The 20801-nt window shown below is 31.6% G+C and overlaps 4 protein-coding genes across 4 annotated transcripts; all 4 read left to right on the top strand.

Moving 5' to 3' along the window:
- The first annotated feature begins 2252 nt into the window (after window positions 1–2252).
- LOC137921654 (ejaculatory bulb-specific protein 3-like) lies at window positions 2253–3256 on the top strand. Its single transcript, XM_068764458.1, has 3 exons — window positions 2253–2312; window positions 2393–2579; window positions 3007–3256. The coding sequence occupies exons 2-3, from the start codon at window positions 2393–2395 to the stop codon at window positions 3207–3209; spliced, it is 390 nt and encodes a 129-aa protein (XP_068620559.1). The 5' UTR covers window positions 2253–2312; the 3' UTR covers window positions 3210–3256.
- Window positions 3257–8087: 4831 nt separating this feature from the next.
- LOC137921662 (ejaculatory bulb-specific protein 3-like) lies at window positions 8088–9541 on the top strand. The gene is made up of 2 exons (XM_068764471.1): window positions 8088–8292; window positions 9286–9541. Exons 1-2 carry the CDS (start codon window positions 8106–8108, stop codon window positions 9471–9473), a joined length of 375 nt encoding a protein of 124 aa, XP_068620572.1. The 5' UTR covers window positions 8088–8105; the 3' UTR covers window positions 9474–9541.
- A 4231-nt stretch (window positions 9542–13772) lies between these two features.
- Window positions 13773–14779, top strand: LOC137921659 (allergen Tha p 1-like). Its single transcript, XM_068764464.1, has 2 exons — window positions 13773–13956; window positions 14577–14779. The coding sequence occupies exons 1-2, from the start codon at window positions 13773–13775 to the stop codon at window positions 14777–14779; spliced, it is 387 nt and encodes a 128-aa protein (XP_068620565.1).
- A 3372-nt stretch (window positions 14780–18151) lies between these two features.
- On the top strand, window positions 18152–19562 carry LOC137921657 (allergen Tha p 1-like). The gene is made up of 3 exons (XM_068764462.1): window positions 18152–18215; window positions 18301–18485; window positions 19279–19562. The coding sequence occupies exons 2-3, from the start codon at window positions 18302–18304 to the stop codon at window positions 19479–19481; spliced, it is 387 nt and encodes a 128-aa protein (XP_068620563.1). The 5' UTR covers window positions 18152–18215; window position 18301; the 3' UTR covers window positions 19482–19562.
- Window positions 19563–20801: the final 1239 nt, after the last annotated feature.

Below are 20801 nucleotides of genomic sequence, written 5' to 3' on the forward strand. Positions count from 1 at the left end.
TGGGCTTAAACGACTACCTTGTTTACTAAGAACCGCACCAACATTCGCTACGATTTTGACAAGTTTCAACTGCCAAGTATTTGTAGAAAAAATTTATAAAATCATTTATTTTACTTCATCATCATCATTATGATCATTTCAGCTGTAAGACGTCCACACAGACCACTGCCGTAGGTTTCCAACAACCAGATGGAAGCGACCTGCATTCAGCGTCTTCAGACGACTTTAAGACATACTTGTACACCTTTTGGATAGACATCCTCTGCTTTTTGACACAAATTTCTGAACTTACCTTCTTATCAACACTAAGAGTTATTTTTGTATAATCATATATGAAATGGTTCAGTTAAAAGCGACATGTTTATAAAAGAGTTAACATCAAAAAATTACAAGATTCTTTTGGCTATACATAACGTCCATATTGACGAATAAACAAATGATAATTATAGCTATAAATCTCTTTGTGGTTTTAATTGCATACAACTAAAATTAGTAAAAACACAATGATTCATTTTTGAATAACAACTAAAAAATTGGAATTTTTTTCAGAGAACCGTGAACATTCGGTTATAAAAAAAAAAAATTATGTGCCGAAAACCGAGGATAAGAGAATACTGTATTTCCTCTTAATGCAATATACAGGCTGTTTCATAAAATAAAAAATTTAAAACATATTATACGATTTTTTTTACAGAAACGTGGTGTCCCTCATTCCTCAGACGACAACAAATAAAAGTTAGGAAATTAGTAAGTAAGGAAGTCTCTGAATAATGAATGTTGCCAATTTATAGCTTTTTTTTTAAATGGCTCGTGTTTTGGGGGCCTTTCGTACTTGCCCTGTCTATTTTTACAAAATATTTTTTGATACTTTTTGTTATTTGCGTTCTTAGCTTTTAACCTTCTTAGTGTAGTTAATTATTCATCTTTCGTTATTCACAAATTCTTTTATTCCATTCATTTTCTCCTAATCGTAGCATCATTGATCATTATCGTTGCCATCCTAATTTTACATTTTGTTCTGTTTTGCTTTAGTTTTATTTGTTTATTTTTCATTTTGCTTTGTTTTTACATTTACATTCCTATATAATTAAATTTTTACTTTCAATTTTCTTTACATTTACCGCAGATTTAAGTATTTATCTTAACCAGTCTTATACACTTTTGGTTTTTTTGCCAACTTGTTCCTTTTAATGGTCTATCCTATGATCCTTCTGCATTACTCTAAAAACGAGTCGCAGCTCACCTTTTTGTTTATAAGTGATAAGATGTAATTCGACCCCTTCCTGCAACCGAAACTGTTAATTTATTCTTAACGCACCAGCTACGGGAACAGCCAGTGATCAGGTTCGCCACGTTGTGGTCAATCGTACGAGGGACTCTAGTTGAGTTTAAACCTTAATAGGTACTCAGCAAATCCCACACAGCCTGAAAACCGGAACCGTGTCCAGCACTAATCGGCAAAGCACGCGGTAGGCTAAGACGGCGTTCTGGAAAAACATCTACGTCTCCGAAGCCATCGTGCCTTTCACATAGAGCCTACCAAAACCCTATATATTATGAGATGTAATATTGACATAATGCATTTTGTCACTGAACAAAACATTATTAACATGTAATTCATTACTTATTTTGTTTTACCTTTCAAAGACATACTTTTTATTGCATTTAAGCGTTTGTCAAGAATGTAACAATGTGACTGTGTGATTGGACATAAGACTTTTATTACGCAAAAAATATCTTATGCTTTCGCATTTAATTTGTATAGTGGTAGTTCACAAAAACCTTTCTAAGATCAACTTATTTGTAGTTATTGTAAGTTAAAATTATTCTTTGGAATAAGATATCTACTCTTTTTAGATGACTAACGGATAGAAATGTATTTATGGAATCAGAGAAGTTAATCAAGAATTGAGGATGTAACATTCGTGGATTAGAAAATCTTAGGAAGCTGCACAAATGAAAATAACTAACTGACAAGATTTGACACTGACACTTTTTTTAGCTCAAAAATCAAAATCTATTTTGTAAACGTCCTTAAGAAAAATATTATTTTTAGGCATCTTTATTTTTCATTAGAATTGTAAATAATAGATGTCTGTTATTTGTTATACCTCCAAAAATTTGAGCATACTGTATAAAAATGCGTTTTTTGCAACGATTACAAAGAAGCAATGATCATTCTGAAGGTGAATTAGATGTTTGGTCCACTACGGAAACGACTATATATAAGCGAGTTGTTGCACTATAGGCCATCAGTCGTCAGAGTAGTTCCTTTTTGATAAAACATAAATCTCTTGTTTTAAAAACCAGCAGTGGGTTATATTTACAATATTATAAAATTAACTGTGTGCTATAGAATTTAGTCTAACACATATTTTCCTTTATTTTTCAGATGACGTCTAAGAGTTTGATCATTTTATTCTGTGCGGTAGCAGCTGTTTTAGCAACTGATAAATACACTGATAAATATGATAACATCAATTTAGATGAATTGAAGTCTAATAGTAAATTAATTCAATCATATGCCAACTGTATTCTCGGCAAAGGGAAATGCACTGCAGAAGGGAAGGAGTTAAGGGGTAAGATTGTTTATTTGATTGTTGCTTTTTTACTATTACATAATTATTCTCTTGTAATATCATAACTTTACTCAAAATTTTAAATGCAAGGGCGCAGTTGTCTATATATTTACTACAACTTTATTTCAATCTCACACGTTGAATTCAAAACTACTTTAAAAGTAGAACTTAGTTCTTATTATGAATCTCATAATTTCTTCAGTGCTATTCAATTTACTGGTTATTGGTATTGCTGTTTTTATAATCAATTACTAGCCAGTTGCAAGGAAATAAATCGCCAATTAATATGTAATTTAAAGGAAATTTCTTACAACCAGAAACTTTTGTATGGGACCATGTACTCTACCTTCCTAATACATAACAAAACACGTTTTCCCGTATCCTAATTTTTGGTAAAATACTTATATATAGTACGTTTTATTTACAGAGCACCTTCAAGAAGCTATCGAAACTGGATGCGAAAAGTGTACAGAAAAACAGGAGAAGGGATCGTATGAGATGATTAAGCACCTCATCGAGCATGAACCGGAAATTTGGAATGAGCTTTGCGCCAAGTTCGATCCCGAAGGCAAGTGGAGAAAGACGTATGAGGATCGCGCTAGGGCACAAGGCATTAATATTCCAAACTAAAGCTTACAAATGTATGTGATTTTTTATCAATAAATGTTTGGTTAAAATTTAATAGTTTGATTTACGTACTTTGTCATTTTGGTATACAGGGTTCCCCATAAATCATGTGAAATTGAAATCAGACGACAGAATAAGCAGTGGCTAACCCAATAAAATCTATATAATAAGTTAAAGAAAATAACGAGCTGTCTTTTTATGCCACTCGCTAACATTGCACAGAACTTTTTTGCAATTATTTTTCAAACTCAAGACATTGTAGTATGAATTTTTGTATATAGCCTGTACAAGACTTATGAAAGCGAAAAATATTGTAAAAATTAAAAAATTGTATTCGTCTTAATAGAACTAATAATAGAGGGTGCGCAAAATATATTATCTTTTTTGAAAAGCAACGGTTAAAAAAATTCGTCACTAAGTTTGAATTAGCGTGCCCTATCACACGAATTTAGATTGACGTTCATCTATAGATAGGCCTATAACAACAACATAAGGTAACATTCAAAGTAAATAATAAAGCGAATATAAGTTTACATTATTCGATTTATTGCCGTTGTTACCAGCCTATAGACGCTCGCTGCAAGGCCTCTCCCTCAAAGATAACTATTAAAATAATAGGTTGTCAAATATTTCCCTTCCGCCTTTTTGTCTTTTGAATTTCGCGGCTATGTACAAAGCGCTACAGAGCTCGTATCTGGCAATACTATACATAATTTGAAAGGTCTTGACATAACCTACAAAACGACGCTATGCATGATTAGTTTGGATATTGCGTTCAACAGTTATAGACGTGTAAACAGGGAGTTCACTAACGCCGAAATTCGCGCTATTTTAAAGTTTTCCTTTGGGGGATGGTACTCTATCACTTCGAACCGCGGAGGAATGGTTTCGACGATTCAGAGCCGGCGAAAACGACACCATGGATAAGCCAGCCGGTGGAAGACCTGTGACGACAAATACCGATCAAATCATGGACTACATCGAGTTAGACCGGCATGTGGCATCTCGTGACATCGCCCAGGAGATGGGAGTTAGTCATCAAACCATTTTAAACCATCTGCAGAAGGCTGGATACAAAAAAAAGCTTGATGTTTGGGTGCCGCAGAATTTGACGCAAAAAAACGTTCTGGACCATATCAACGCCTGCGATATGCTGCTGAAACGGAACGAACTCGACCCATTCTTGAAGCGGATGGTGACTGGCGATGAAAAATGGATCACATACGACAATATCAAGTGAAAACGGTCGTGGTCGAAGCCGGTGAATCGTTCCAAACAGTGGCCCAGCCGGGATTGACGGCCAGGAAGGTTTTGCTGTGTGTTTGGTGGGATTGGAAGGGAATCATCCACTATGAGCTGCTCCCATATGGCCAGACGCTTAATTCTACCATCTACTGCGAACAACTGGACCGCTTGAAGCAGGCGATCGACCAGAAGCGTCCAGAATTGGCCAACAGGAAGGGTGTAGTGTTCCACCAGGACAACGCCAGACCACACACTTCGTTGATGACTCGTCAGAAGCTACGGGAGCTCGGATGGGAGGTTTTATCACATCCACCATATATATAGCATATATATAGCATATATATAGCCATATATATAGCCCGGACATAGCGCTAAGTGATTACCACCTGTTCCTGTCCATGGCGAACGCCCTTGGTGGTGTAAAGTTGAACTCAAAAAAGGTTTGTGAAAAGTGGCTGTCCGAGTTCTTCGCAAATAAGGAGGGGGGCTTCTACGAGGGAGGTATTATGAAGTTGCCGTCTAGATGGAAAAAGATAATCGAACAAAACGGCGCATATTTGAACTAAATCCGATCACTGTAACACTTTTTATAAAGCATTGAATAAAGAGCAAAAAAGCGGAAGGGAGATATTTGACAACCTGTTATATTATAACTGCCACGCTTAGCAAGCTGGTTGGTTATCGAAGTGTGGTATTATGGTACGAAGAGGATGCTGCTGGACATCCTCTGAAAACATGTTTGTGAGCAGTGGCAAAACTATATAATTAATTCAATATGAATTAAATAAGATTGTATTACGGAAAAATCGCATGTCTCATTCTTTTATCACTGGGCTACTATTACTCAATTTTGAATGTGAATTTCGCTTGAATTTTAATTACTATCTACTTTGAATAATCTATAATGGATCACTTTTGTATGCCAGGAGAAACGCGAGATGTTAAAAACTGGTTATTAACATCACCCAAATTAAAAATTAAAAAAAAACATTCTTGGGTATAACATAACATTCTAATTTAAGAAGAGCCCACAAAAAACGACGCGGTGTTTTCATGTTTGCTCGCTTTTATGGTGACATATAATACCAAGTATTATAACTGTCATTAATACCCCTATACCTACTCTGTATTACCTACACTTCTCTCGTTTTTTAAAAAACGCGAGAAACGAGAAATCCTCAGTAACAAAAGCAGGTGGACTCGTCTTCGTTGCTTTTTCATTACTTCACTACAAAATAATGACGTAAGCATATCCTTGGTCTTTTTTTCAGACTTCCTCAGGTACACAAATAGGTTGTTCAAAATCTGTTCAATTTATCAAAAAGCCAACATTTTTTTTAAGAATCCTCTTATTTAAATTATTCAATACATAAACTCTCCAAACGAAAAGATTTCTAAGGAAAATATTAAACCGGTACATAGTGAGTATATACGCGCATGTGACTAATATGATGTGCATAATAAAATTAATATTAATGAATAAAGATGTACATAAGGCTAGCAACAAAACTAAATATTGTATTAAGTAACTCTTTCGTCGGCAACTATTTACGGTATTAAAATACATTCCCATATCTTGAAATAAAAATGCAATAAATTAATTAAAGCAGAACCTTATTAAACATATATATATATATATATATATATATATATATATATATATATATATATATATATATATATATATATATATATATATATATATATAAATATATACGACATGACTTTGTTATGGGTTTTTCTCAAAACAGATCGCGCTTGGAACGTAGCTTTAAGTTGAAATAATTTGAAATAAAAATGACTAAATGTATGAATACGCAAGTGGTCGATTGGTACCTTCTGATGACATAGTACTAATTTCATTTCCGAAACCATCACGTACATATTAATAACTGTAAGCGTCTATAACAAGTTTGCCCTAGGATGTTACTTACAACTTAAGAAGATGATCATATAACATAAAGTAACATAAACTTTTAATTAAATGTTTCTGTTTATTCGCTTATCATTTGTTAAATTTCCATAATTAATCAACATATTTTTACAATGCCACAAACTACTTACATAAGACTGCAATGAGTATACTCATTAACGAAATATTTTAAGTTGTAATTAAAGGCGATCCGTAACACAACTAATTAAACGTATAACTTTGAATCACGGTTGGATGTTTATCCGTATTATGTAAATAATAAAAATCTAATTACTTTAATTTTTAACGTGATCTTGACCGATAATTATAGGCAAATTATTTGAGTAATATTTTTTAACATATCTTTGCGGAAAAATTGAAAAGAAATAGGAATGTGGTGCAGGTCTTTTTTCAAAACATTTGAATGATATCTCTACTATCGTCGGGGCTTATAGATTTCATGTGTATGAAATAACTTTCTAGAACATTTCATAGTCTGCAACAGGTTCTTCTTTAAATCCCTTCACAAAAGCAGTGAGTGCATCATTTGGCAATTGAAACTGTATCCATATGCCTTTTAATCCAAAAGTTTTACAGGTGACATGTATAGGAAATCCCTCACTGACGTCACGAATAAGATGGAATAGGGAACCCAGTGTGAATCAATCTGTTAACGAGAAGGTTGTGAACACTTTCCTGACCTGGTTTCAACTTGGTTTCAAATCGTGAAACATTAATGCACGTAAACATTCTCGACCTTGATTAATTTACCTATAACATGCTATAGCTATACAAAAATGGTAAGATTAAAACGTACATTTGAAATATGGAACAAAACTACTTTCTTTTTTTATTCAATTTTTATCATAAAACATAACTCGCCTGCGTTTCATGAATAAAAACTTTTTTCGCATAACTTTCTGAAAAGGTTTCTACATTTGTTTTAATAATAATAGTAAATAACTGTACATCTTATAAATATAAATTGCAAACATGATAACAGTGATACCTATAGTTAGAGATCTTCTTATTATTCAGCGATTTCTTACACAAAATATTTGGATGGATTTAAAAATATTTGTTAATAAAATTGATTTGTTATTAGTTTTACTTCTCTATTATCATTTATATGACTCTTAAAATTGCATTAAATTATACTTTTTATAATGGCATGTCATCTTTTCACCATCGTCATCGTCATTTTAGCAGTAGAATATCTACTATTAGACATAGGCCTCACCCATAAATTGCCACATGCCACATGACCAATTAGAAAAGACTTTCAACAGCTTTCAATCAGTTTTCTGTGTCGTCTGTCTATCTTGCTAGTGGACTGCGGTCTCCATTCCAGAACTTTATGCCTCTCCCCCTGCAGTCATCTTTTACAAGACATAATCGAAATAATAATATAAAATAATGACATAAATTACAAAAACACGACCCCCACTATCATCATATAAATTGAAAAACCTGATCTAGTTCATCACTTTATGCAATAACTTACTTTACGTTTAAGGATGATTTGATTTAATCCGGAAACCCTCGCATTGACAGTGAAGAATTCAAACATTTAAATACCAATTAAATCTTGGTTCGTGATTCAGTCTCATTTACCATCATCAATTCAATACAACCAATTATGCATACCTTGGGTATAAATGCAGGCGTTACCGTAGATTTTCCTAAGAAGAGATACAACAAGCAGGTTATCAATTCCGAAGTCTGTTTAAATTCAATTAATAATGAAGCGACTAATTTTTTTGCCAATTTTGGCACTTTTTGCTATCACTTTCGCAGAAGAGCGTTACACTGACAGATATGATAATTTAAATTTAGATGAAATCATGTCCAACAAACGACTTCTTGCATCGTACATTAAATGTGTCTTGGATAAGGGTCGATGCGCGCCCGAAGCAAAGGAACTTAAACGTAAGTATTAATATAATATTTATTAATTATTATAATATCAAATTATAATCCATTTATAATTAAATATCCATTTATAAACAAAATAGGATCCCGATTTTAGTAAACTGTTTTTTATAAGAATACAAAAACAAAGGTCCACATTAAATGTTAATTAGAGTTTTCTAAGTGTAAAAATAGTCTTAATGGACTTGCATGCTTAACAAAAAAAGAATGAACTCTAGGTCTACTTATTAGTATTTACATTTATATCAATATTTACAATAATATTACATATATTTTATTTCTAAACCTATCCCTTAGGCAACATTTTCTTCGGATATTGCCATTAAACGTGTACATATTAAATTATTTATAAATTTAGTACATTAACATGTAACATAAAATCCTCTCTGTGATAGTGAAGTGACTTTTACAAAATATAATAAATAGAGAATAGTAACTCTATATGCATAACACATGTATATTTAATATACAATAGTTAGTTATTGTTATATAACATCATATAATTGAAAAACACTAATTTATACTCTAAAATAGAGTTTTGAGTTTTATTCCACTACATTCCCATGTAAATCATTTGAAATAAAATTCAGTATAATTTTTAACTTCAAGATCAACGCAAATCCTTAAAATATTTTTCCATCATTGATCCCAGGTCTCTTTTGTTAGAAACATGGTCTAGTTAGGTAAAATCGAGGCGCTATTTCAGTTCAAGTAATGGGAATTATTAGGCTAATCGTCCCGACTCTAAAATAAGGAGCTTCTTCTTATACAGTATCAGTTAATTGTCCATTAAATAGTTACAATATATAATTAGATCCCCAACGGAAAATAGATGTCACAGAACCTTTTTGAATCTAGATAGAAAATGTTTATTGGTGATAGAGAATATCGTTTTTTGCAATGTGTTTTTTTGAGGGTGCAAAATAATTAATTCTTTTATTAGTATATTTATGTCATTAGTATATTTATTTGATTAATATTTTCTTGCAGTCCATCTTATCGATGCTGTCCAAAACAGTTGCTTAAAATGCACGGAATTCCAAAAAACCGGAGCTAGAAAAGTCGTTAAATTTATTCGTGAAAACGACAAGGATTCTTGGGAACAAATCAAGCAAAAATATGATCCGAATAATGAGTACAAAGAAAAGTATGAAGCTTTCCTTGCTGGTGAAAATTAAGATGAACAGTTTAGGGAGACACTATTTATAGATTAAGTGATTTACGTTTCTTTATTGTTTTATTTAATCCAAAAAAAAATAATTATTGATTTATGCGAAATTTTGTGATTTTACGTAATATAAATTGAGAGTAAAAACAAATGATTGATAAAGTTTATTTCAATAAAGAATTTTAACAACCACAGTAACTTGTTTTAAATATCATTATCATTTCAGCAGTCAGATGTCGATAGCTGGATACAGACTCTCCCCGTAGATTTCTAATAGGACCGGTTGGAAACTGCCTGTCTCCAGCTTCCGACGACCTTAATAGGGTGACCTTGTTAGTGGACGTTTCACGCTGCGGTTTCTTGTGACTATGCCACTCCACTTTAGAATCTTAAGGCCCTGGCGACCATCTGTTCCATGAGGCCTACCCACTGCCCTAAACATGCTTTTTTTTAAAATACCTGTTATCAAATATTCGTCAATGACCTCAGGCTTTTAACCTGCTACGAGGCTATCATTACTAACGAACGGCCATGGAGCACAAACGTTTCACATTATAACAACTATTATTTAAATTCAGTGGTGCACAGGATTTGTCAAAAAAGAAAAAAAATACAGAATATAACTTATAATCGCTATCTTAAATATATCATATTATATAAAATTGTTTGACAGCGAATAGTTTCTGTGATAAAACTCTAATAAAGCTGAAATAAAAAATGTTAATAATATTATTTTTATACGTAAGTATATTAAACTACCCTTTTAGAGGTATAATTATATAATATGAATAATGTATAATAAAAATTATAAGTAATTTCAAACAAAACAAATGAACTATAATATTAAATGATGCCATGCTAGGAAGATATATATGCATTCATAAATGCGAATGCTATATTAGTTCGAGCACTCGTCAAAAATCTGGAAACATTGGATTTAAAGCCGTTTTTTTTTCGTAAACTACATGTTATTTCTATTAGTAGTATTTATCTTAATTATGTTATTAATATTTTTCGCTGATCACTGATAAGCTTTAGTTTCATGAACAAACCCCGAGAATTATCATTTCCAACGAATATGCTTAAGGCTAATTGTGATAAAAACTACTGTACGTGTAAAATATAATATAATAATAAACGCATTTTAGTGTTTTTATAAGATCTTTATCATAAGCAATAGTCAAGTTATACATATTCAGTAAGAACGCAAATTACCATTAACGCGGACAGGAAACATTTGTGTAATACTCCAACAAACAACTTTAAACTTTTATTTATATATGTAATTTCTATAAGAAAACTGGATCTTAAATCAATTAGAGCTTTTTAAGTAAGTTTGATGAGATTTTCACTCGTTCATTTATGCCGACACAGGCCTCTACCAAAAATCGCCACAATGGCTGACCAATTTTGCGCTGTCCACATCCATGCATGATCTTGTACATGTTATCAAGTAGTTCATAAGTTGGCCTTCAAGTCTTAAACTATGGTTGCCAAATTGCAGTGTTTATCTTATAAGGCGCTTTTCATTAAAATACTTCCAATGAACTACTTAAGAAAAACGTTTTTTTTTTAATACTTTCTTGTTCGCGTTTGGCCAGCAATTCACCTGATAGAAAACTATGATATGGTCGAAGGTAAGGACGCAGCTTTAGTAGGTATCTATTCACTCTGACCCTGAAGAGATTTGGTTGATAATCATAGAAAATAAAGAAGCCAGCAGCTCGCTGTTTACTATTATCTACATTTTGGCCGAAGGATGTTCATTGCTGATATAGATCCCTCAGGTTGTGGAACCGGAGGGAAATAATCCTTACCCTCTCTTCTCGAGGTAACGTTATGTGCCAGCTAAGGGAAAAAATATTCACAGACAATGAACTTCACCGCTTGCATAAATTTTAAATAAAAAAACTGGGATCGACTGCCCGCATGCCAAGAGTGGTAATGATTGGTATAAATCCAGCATGTAGATAAAGATAACTGTTATAAAAGATGCTTAACTTACTTTTATTTACCAGTTATCCCCGATGTGAAAATACACTTTAGATACTTAATAATCTTCAAAAATAATCGATAACATAAACAAAGAATGGTTAGAGGTGTAAAACTTTAAACCTATATTTTAGCCCCTATTTTAAAACACTCTGTATGTAGTGATCACCGTGTAATATATTACATTAATTTATTACTTCTATTGGAATGCAACAGTTCGAAGTCAGATGTACAATTCTATTGGAGAAACTTCTTGTATTACAAAGTCTGCAGGGATGGACAGTAAACAATCATTACTTTTGACATGTAGTAATATGAATTTTAAAGACGCTTTTCCTTATTATCGTTACATTCTTATTTCTAGATAAACCTGTGGTTTTGTTTTTGGAAATGTATCCCATGTTTAATAAACGTAAGCAAACCCATCATTCACGCTACACCAAAATAACACTAAGATTAGAATAATTTACAATTATTATTGTTAATTTATTAAGATTAAATACATCCTTAATTTTCCTTCTTTAATTTTCCTAAATTTCAAGCGCTAGAACTCCCATATACGCACTAGATACTTTTAGGTATTGGTGTTTTTTTTAAATTATCAATAAATCTTTACGATAATCTTATTATTCATGAGAACATCTAAAAGTAAATAATATAATAGTAACTACCGCTAATGTTATTTTTGCCTATAAATAAGCAAAAATCAGTGCGGAGATATTAATGTACCAATAGCTTACGAACTCTCTAAAAACTGAGAAGATCCATAGGCGAATGAAATTTACCTACATAGACTAGCGCAAAAGAAAATTAAAGTTTCAGTAGACAGGCCCGGGTTGCGACGACATAGTTAAGATTCTGTATACGGACAGCACTAGATCGGTCATCGTAGTGATTTTTGCCTATGTCCTGCAGTGGGCGTCCATCAGCAGAAAAGAAGAAAAAGACGGGCCACAAAGTACGCAAAACTACGGTCTCGTAAGACCGTCCAATGTCCACCCACAAGGCTGTATATAGATGGCTTAAAACCGGTTGTATCGAAAATCTATGGAGAAGGTTTATACCCAGCAGCGGACGTCCTAAGGCTGCAATGATATCGCTGTTTAAAACTTTGCTTTCAAATAACTTGGTATCAGTTGTTATGTAACAAAAACAAAAGCTTTCACTATTCTCAAACCCTGGCCCCTAGACTTGATAAAATTTCCACTTCATGTCAACTTTTGAGGAGTTCAAATTAGACCTATGACTTGAACCGGCTACATAGACGCCTCTTGGCCCCACGTATCAATAAAGCATGAAGTTCGAGATATGAATATGAAAAAGAAGGGATATTCTGTATTCTGAATTAACTTTCAATTGTTTCCTAACCTGTCTATTTTAAAATAAAATGGTGCTCTATGAAAGGTATTAGCCATTTAACCTTTATACAAAATTCTTTTTTTTTTATTATTAAAAAACAAATATGAAATCTAAATTATATGTCATATTACATTATGGTTACAGATATCTGACAATGTTTTATTCACATCGAACCATATAACATTTATCCAAAATTTATAACTGTACATTGTACTGTATTTTGTACAAGATAGATTACTCAGAAATGGATTACTAACATGTATTCCATTTCATGAGTAAATATTTTAACATGAAAACTATGCATTATTTAATAACATTTATAATCATTTAATAATAATTTGTCAAACCACTTATTACAACACTTTGTCTATTATACCAAATCATAATCATCTTAACCATCGTGTAAGCCGATAAACACTTGCAGCAAGGCGAAGGCCTCCTCGAAAATCCCCTAAATGACCAGACTTACAATGCCCTCAACTTACCGCGACCAATAAACAAATAATCTACGTAATAAACCAAATTCTTATAACCTAAATATCAAACATAAATATTATTTTTTTCACTATACCTCATGACTAGCTTGTATCTAAAAATAACATAATTACCTTGCCAAAATGTTTGTTTACTATCATTGATATTAAAACGGTTAAAAAAACCTTATCAGAATAATTTAATTTTTTTTTAAAAAACTGCCATGCTGTACATAATTTACTTTGTGTAATTTAAAAGAAATGGAAGGTCACTCAAACGCATGAGGCTTGTTAAAACTCATATAAATTCGAAGTGTTAAACTTTATCATTGCATTTGGCTGATATAATAACATTTGATAAAGACGTAAGTAAAAAGGATTTATTACTTCGTAAAAACAAACTCATTTTATTTCGCCCTCGTTAACGATTTTATATAATATTTAATTTCATAATGAATTTTAAATATAAAAGTTAAATCTTCCAGATGTCATATAAAGGAGTACTGATATTGCTGTGCGTTGTGGCGGCGGCTGTAGCCGAAACCTACACCGATAAGTACGATAACATTGACCTAAAAGAAATCATAGAAAATAAAAGATTACTGTTGGCATACGTGAATTGCATTCTTGACAAAGGAAAATGCAGTCCCGAAGGAAAAGAACTGAAAGGTATGTTCTTTAAATAAATATTAACGAGTCTAATCATTCCGTAATTTATTATTAAAATAACTGTTTTAACTTTTACAATAATATTTAATAAGTCTATTTCTTTAATTATAAATAATCACTAATTTGCCTCTCCATTGTAAATACGTATGCAGCAAAATTTCTATCCGCGTGCATGAAAATATATAAAAACCTTCTTATGTGAGAGAGGTATAGAAGGAGAGATAAAGAAAAAGTTTTGTAATTGAAGTATAATTTTTTAAACATAACTATTTCATTAAATCACTCTAGTAAAATTGTTGTAGTAAGAATCAGTAATATGTTTTTCCTCATAAAAAAACATACATATCAATAAGTATAAGTAATATCTTAATTATAATTAATAATAATTAACACACATTATTAAGCAGTATTAAGATATGGTTTAACCATAAAGGTATGGGGAAGTGATTAAAACCGTAAATCAATTTTACATTATTGGAAAAAATTATTATCATTTAGTTTTACTAACTACAAAACTATAGACTTTTTGAATAACTAAACAATGCTATTAATGTAATCAAAATGCAAATAAATTCTGTTTTATATTACAATTACAATTCACAACATATTCACTTTTACAGCACACATGAAAGAAGCTGTTGAGACAGGCTGCGAAAAGTGCACGGAAGCCCAGAAAAACGGTACCAATACAATGATAGATCATCTTATCAAAGCAGAGCCTGAAATCTGGAACGAAATGACGGCAAAGTTCGACCCTACTGGCGAAGGGAGGAAAGTGTACGAGGAGCGCGCCAGGGCCAATGGCATCATCATCCCAAAATAGACATTACTTTTAATACAAAGTTCGAAGCAACAGATATTGTGATATCATGTTTTTAATAAATGTTGGTGACTGTTAAATATATGTTCCTTGTTTATTTTTTCGATAGTTCTTTAAAACTTAAAAGAATCATCTCACGCGTTGGTGTATATTGTTAACTATTCCATTATCTGCTTTTAAAATCAGTGGACTACACCGCATGAGTAGTATTTTCATCAAGTTTGAAAGTTATATTAACAGACTATTATAATGTAACACACTATATGATTGTTTTTACTGCGTGCTTGCAATTACTTATACATTACTGTATTCATAAACATGGTGAATATTTGAAACCCCGTGTACAGTAAGGTTATTTGCAGAAATAAAATTAACATTATAAACAAGAAATTATTTTGTGGTTTTTGGAACTCAACATGCTTAAATAAAAAAACGAGAATTCGTTAAGTTAGATATTGTTAGCTTTTTCTCTTTACCTTTTCGTACTTTATAGATTTATTCCTAAAAGATTAAACAATCCCTTGGGATACTATGATAAATCATCGTTATCAAAATGCTAAAGTTGATTAAAATTAAAACAAAAATGTTACAGAAGCTCAATACACCAGCGATTTATAATACTATAATGTTATTTATTGAAAGAACTTATCTACATTTCAATGTCTCTGACTTTTACTATGTCGTCGGTCTAACTAGTTAGGGACCTACACACGCCCCTTCTAACGACTAGTAGTCGCCACTTAAAAATCTTTAGGCCCCAACGACCATTAGTTGTACGAGAACCTAGCCTACTGCCACTTAAGCCGAGCAATTTTCTGAACTACGTAGGTGACCTTAGTTCTTCTGCAGATCTCACCATACCACTCTGGGAGATCTTAAGCCATCTTATTATAGGTCCCTTGTAATCAACCATGTCTCAGATCTATATGTCAAGTACCTTCGTCTACAGAAATTAAAATATTTTGGACGAAGAGGTGTTTCGAGCCTCCCCAAACGCCACCCATTCCAGTTGGATGTCAAGGCCTTCTGTCTAGAGGCTCTATGGATGTTATAAAGAATAAATGTTGTCTTATCAAGAAGGCAGGTTGTCAAGATTAACGTGAACTTTAACATTACCACTCAAGAAAAACGATGATGGTTTGCTTAAATATAACTACCATGAATTTGAAAGCCGCCATAGTAAATTGCCTATATAATCATGGAACATTAAAATAACAAGATTTTTGCTGAAGTGGAAAAATACAGTGTATTCTCTCTATGAAAGCTATTTAAGCTATTTTAAATTCTACTATTTATTTATTAAACAAAATAACTTTATAATTATGTCGGTTTTCATGAAAGTAGCAATTATTATTTTATATTATAAGATTAAACCCCTGCATGGAACGTTAGCGTGAACACATTACATTACCACATGAAACAAACGAAGATGAAATGCTTAAACAAACCTACAGTGACCTCGAAAGCTCTGTATTTGCAAGCAGTAGCAGGTAGATGTCTACTCGTCCTGTCATCTTGTATTATTACAAACCAAAGGAGAAATCAAACCTTCTGTCTCATGGAAACATCACGCATGGATAGTTTCCTAAAATTATTCTATCCCTTCATTTTTTTCGTTTTTAATAACATCTCTGATCATCATAGATCTTCAATTGCTAAATCATTAAAATAACAGCACTGCCCAATTAATTACTAAAAGTTTTTAGCTCTTGCTGTAAACGTATCGTGATAATGTCATGATAGTTAATAATTTAATAAAATGTAAATATTTTATAACCACTCCAAACTTATTTAATAAATCATATTGGCAGGAATATTATATCAATATTACATGAATACAATGTGTGTAAATAGTTACATAACTGCATTATGTGCTCAGACAGGAGACATATTAGCTCTGAAACTTTTTTACGTAATAAAAACACACTGTTGGATATTATAATGAAAGAAAACCGCAAATATGTGGCTGTGTATTACATATAATTATAATTAAATATAATTTAATTATAAATAAACATAATTTAATTAAAATTAATGCCTTGTGTATAAATATGATATTAATAACAAAATAAAAACATTATGTATCAATTCATGATCTTAGCTATAATATCGCATTTTAATATTCATTACATAGTTTTAACCAACATTTTCATTTTAAATAAATACTGTAATAAATTTATAATATCGGCCAATCTTTAACAACAATCTTTGGTTCCTCCTTTTATAAAATGTCTTGATAAATTATCTGAAAAATATATCTGTCATTTACTTAGGAGTAAATTACAAAATTAAAAACAAAACAAAGATTAGGATCTTAAATTATAAGACAGTGTTTCTTATTTGAAAAATACACAATGCACAGGGTTGTAAAGCGCTTGACCGAAAAGTAACTTGGAGATTTGAATGTATATTTTGCTTACAAACTTACTTATTATAATTAAATACTGGGTAATGAGATAACACGTGTAATGACTTTTTATGTAAGATTTTGCGTTTAAAAACATTCGTTGTGTAGCAAAAGCCAAGGCCTCATCAGCTCGCGTTCAAAGTATACATGAAGGGTAGATGAAATGAACATCTCTGGCCAATTCTTCGCCACGAATTGGACCTAAGACTTGAACCGGTTATATAGACTCTTCTTCACCTCTAATCCCAATAAGGCATGAAGTTCGAGATGTGAAGGTGAAAAAGGAAAGTCCGTGTCCTGAAATAAGACAATCATTTCTTAACCTGTAAAACTTTTAAATAAAATACTTCTCTATGAAAGTTAGTAATTATTATGTAAATTTTAGGCGAATAAAAAAAGAGACAAAAAACAAATAAGACGTTTCTTGGTTATAAAAACTGTTGAACGGATATTATGTTCAAACTACATATATTACTACGTACTGGTCACACATATACAGGTTGTATAAAAACATATTAAACCATCTCTCTACGAATACAGGAATTGCTTGTAATTTATTCATAATTTATAGCTGCACATTGTACAGCATTGAATGCCAGATCGATAAAGATACTTTATTTTTATCAGAATGTTAAGAAACGAAAATTCTATTTATATATTCTTTAATATGGTGATGACAATTGTATATTGTATCAAATGACACATTACACGCAATAAATATGGTTTATTGAGTCCTTAATGAGAAAAATCATTTTGCCTGCACTTTATTAATAGCTTGTTTAAAAAATGAAAAAGAGTTATTACTTATAAAACCGTAACTAATTATTTGCACGTATTCGAGGTTTCTAAAAAATATTTATTAAATTTAATTAATTTAAAAAGTAACATTCTGTGTATGATTTCATTGTAATTTGAATAAGGAAGGCTACATAAACGTACGATGCCTTTAAAACTTGTCATATATAATCGGAGTGTTAAACTTTATCATCGCGTTCGGTTGATATAACAATATATATATTATAATATTTAAAAGTATGTAATAAAATATTCATTACTTTTTAAAAGCAAGATCATTTCATCGGAACTCAATAACAATTTTTATATAATTAATTTTCAGGATGTCGCATAAAGGCTTACTGGTATTGCTGTGCGTGGTGGCGGCGGTTGTAGCCGAAACCTACACCGATAAGTACGATAACATTGACCTAAAAGAAATCATAGAAAACAAAAGATTACTATTGGTATACGTGAATTGCATTCTTGACAAAGGAAAATGCAGTCCCGAAGGAAAAGAACTGAAAGGTATGTTACTTTAATTTAATATTAACGAGTCTAATTATTTAATTAAAAATCTCAATCTCGATCAATACGTCTATCGCGTTTATTCAAACTGATTATTAATTTGTCATTTCTGCGTTAATTTGTGTAGAGCAAAGGTATAAAATAATTAGTAATTTAATATTGTGCATCAAACACAATAGAGAAGTTATCATAAAGGCTAAAATTTTAAATATATTGCATAGTACTTTTAGTAAAGTTTCACATTAAATTAAAAACAAAATATAAAACATGGTATAACCATTGCTGAAACAGTTTCACAGAAAAAGGTTTTAGTGTACATATTAACGACAGTGCAGCTAATTATTTTGCGGTCTTACTTGCACATAAAAGTACACAAAATTTTCCTATAAATTATTAAATAAAAAACTTGATTTTAAATAACAATAATTTAAAATAAATTAAACTAACCAATCTACTGGTGCAGTAGTGTCTTTATTTAGTAATGGTCTTGGTTTTATACATCACTATTCCGTTAAACTATTTAGTTAAATATTTTAAATCATTTGATTTTTATTTCATTACGGTATATTATATTTATAAACAATTGTTTACACATGATAACCAGTGATTTATAATTGATTAATATTCAAGGTGGGTATGTGGAAGTGATTAAAAATAATGCTAAATCAATTTATTATTGTTCGTAGTACAACTGAGTAATTTGGGTTGAAATGATTCAAAATTAAAGTAGTTACTAAGAAAGTTTACATGTATTATGTTTAACGATTTTCTATAAGGTATTGATTTTTTATAGCACATATGAAGGAAGCTGTCGAAACTGGCTGCGAAAAATGCACGGAAGCTCAGAAAAACGGTACCAGTACAATGATAGATCATCTTATCAAAGCAGAGCCTGAAATCTGGAACGAAATGACGGCAAAGTTCGACCCTACTGGCGAAGGGAGGAAAGTGTACGAAGAGCGCGCCAGAGCCAATGGCATCATCATCCCAAAATAGACTTTACTTTTAATACAAAGTTCGAAGCAACAGATATTGTGATTTCATGTCTTTAATAAATGTTGGTGACTGTTAAATATACGTTCCTTGTTTTTTTTTTCGACAGTTCTTTTAAAACTTAATAGAATCATCTAACGCGTTGGTGTATATTGTTTACTATTCCATTATCTGTTTTTAAAATCAGTGTACTACACCGCATGAGTAGTATTTTCATCAAGTGTGAAAGTTATATTAACAAATTATTATAAGGTAACACACTATATGATTGTTTTTACCGCGTGCTTGCAATTACTTATACATTACTTTCTGAAAAAACCTGTTTCGCACGTTAACTTATGAGCTATTAAATTTGCGTCATCTCTCGCTTATGTGTATTCACAAACACAGTGAACATTTGAAACCCCATGTACAGTAAGGTTATTTGTATCATCCCAAAATAGACATTTTTTTCTTTGTAATATCGTATTTTCAATAAATGTTGGTGACATACGTACTATTTAATTTTAAATTTTTTCGAAACTTTTTTAATAAGAAAAAAATCACCTCACGGATCAGTAAAGGTAGACACTTTGTTATCACACTTATTCATTGTTTGTTTTTAAATCTAGTGTACTGCACCACATGAGTTGACTTTTTATTAACTGTATTTTAAGTAATAATCAAAAATATATATTACTTGATCATTAGTACACATTGTAGCATATTGTAAGATTGTTCTTATCGCAAGCATTCATACCAAATCTTAAAATGATTTGTTAGTTTAAGTTATGTGTTATTAAACTTCGCACTTTTATGTTCGTTCATAGATGTTTTGAATACTTTAACCTCTTATACGATAAGTATATTTACACTGAAAAATCATTATTTCATTCCAAAACATGACATATTGTGATATAAGAGATGAGTGTTCTCTTTCTACCTACTTCTTTTTCTTTTTTGTTCATTGCTGAAATCTCTATTACCTGCATTTCGGAGTGCAATAACAAACTTATCGAGACTGTAATTGCCTCCGTGCTATATGGCTGAAGTATCCCGGAATCGCTTGTAGCAGATAGTAGAGAGCCTGATATTTATACGGAGTGGGTATACTTACCTTCTTTCTCGAATTTCTCCTAGTAAATCAACGACGTTCGGATATGTCACAACGTAAAGATGTATTACAGACACCCACTGCAAAACATAGCATTCCCCAAAGATAACTATGGGGGGATTGATAACCTACCTTGGCAACTTAACCTACGCTTGGCAGGGTTGTTAGTGATCACAGTATAGTGTTATGGTACGCACAGGACGCTTCTGACATCCTCTGGCAATTTATTT

Source organism: Battus philenor, unplaced genomic scaffold (genome assembly GCF_028537555.1).
Source record: "Battus philenor isolate CCGP_79_NKW_IND1 unplaced genomic scaffold, ilBatPhil1.0.hap1 SCAF_19, whole genome shotgun sequence".
NCBI classification, from domain to species: Eukaryota; Metazoa; Arthropoda; class Insecta; order Lepidoptera; family Papilionidae; genus Battus; species Battus philenor.

Coding starts and splice junctions, on each gene's coding strand:
- LOC137921659 (XM_068764464.1), top strand. CDS start 13,773: ATGTCATATAAAGGAGTACTGATATTGCTGTGCGTTGTGGCGGCGGCT. Junction 13,957..14,576: donor CGAAGGAAAAGAACTGAAAG/GTATGTTCTTTA, acceptor TCACTTTTACAG/CACACATGAAAGAAGCTGTT.
- LOC137921657 (XM_068764462.1), top strand. CDS start 18,302: ATGTCGCATAAAGGCTTACTGGTATTGCTGTGCGTGGTGGCGGCGGTT. Junction 18,486..19,278: donor CGAAGGAAAAGAACTGAAAG/GTATGTTACTTT, acceptor GATTTTTTATAG/CACATATGAAGGAAGCTGTC.
- LOC137921654 (XM_068764458.1), top strand. CDS start 2,393: ATGACGTCTAAGAGTTTGATCATTTTATTCTGTGCGGTAGCAGCTGTT. Junction 2,580..3,006: donor AGAAGGGAAGGAGTTAAGGG/GTAAGATTGTTT, acceptor TTTTATTTACAG/AGCACCTTCAAGAAGCTATC.
- LOC137921662 (XM_068764471.1), top strand. CDS start 8,106: ATGAAGCGACTAATTTTTTTGCCAATTTTGGCACTTTTTGCTATCACT. Junction 8,293..9,285: donor CGAAGCAAAGGAACTTAAAC/GTAAGTATTAAT, acceptor ATTTTCTTGCAG/TCCATCTTATCGATGCTGTC.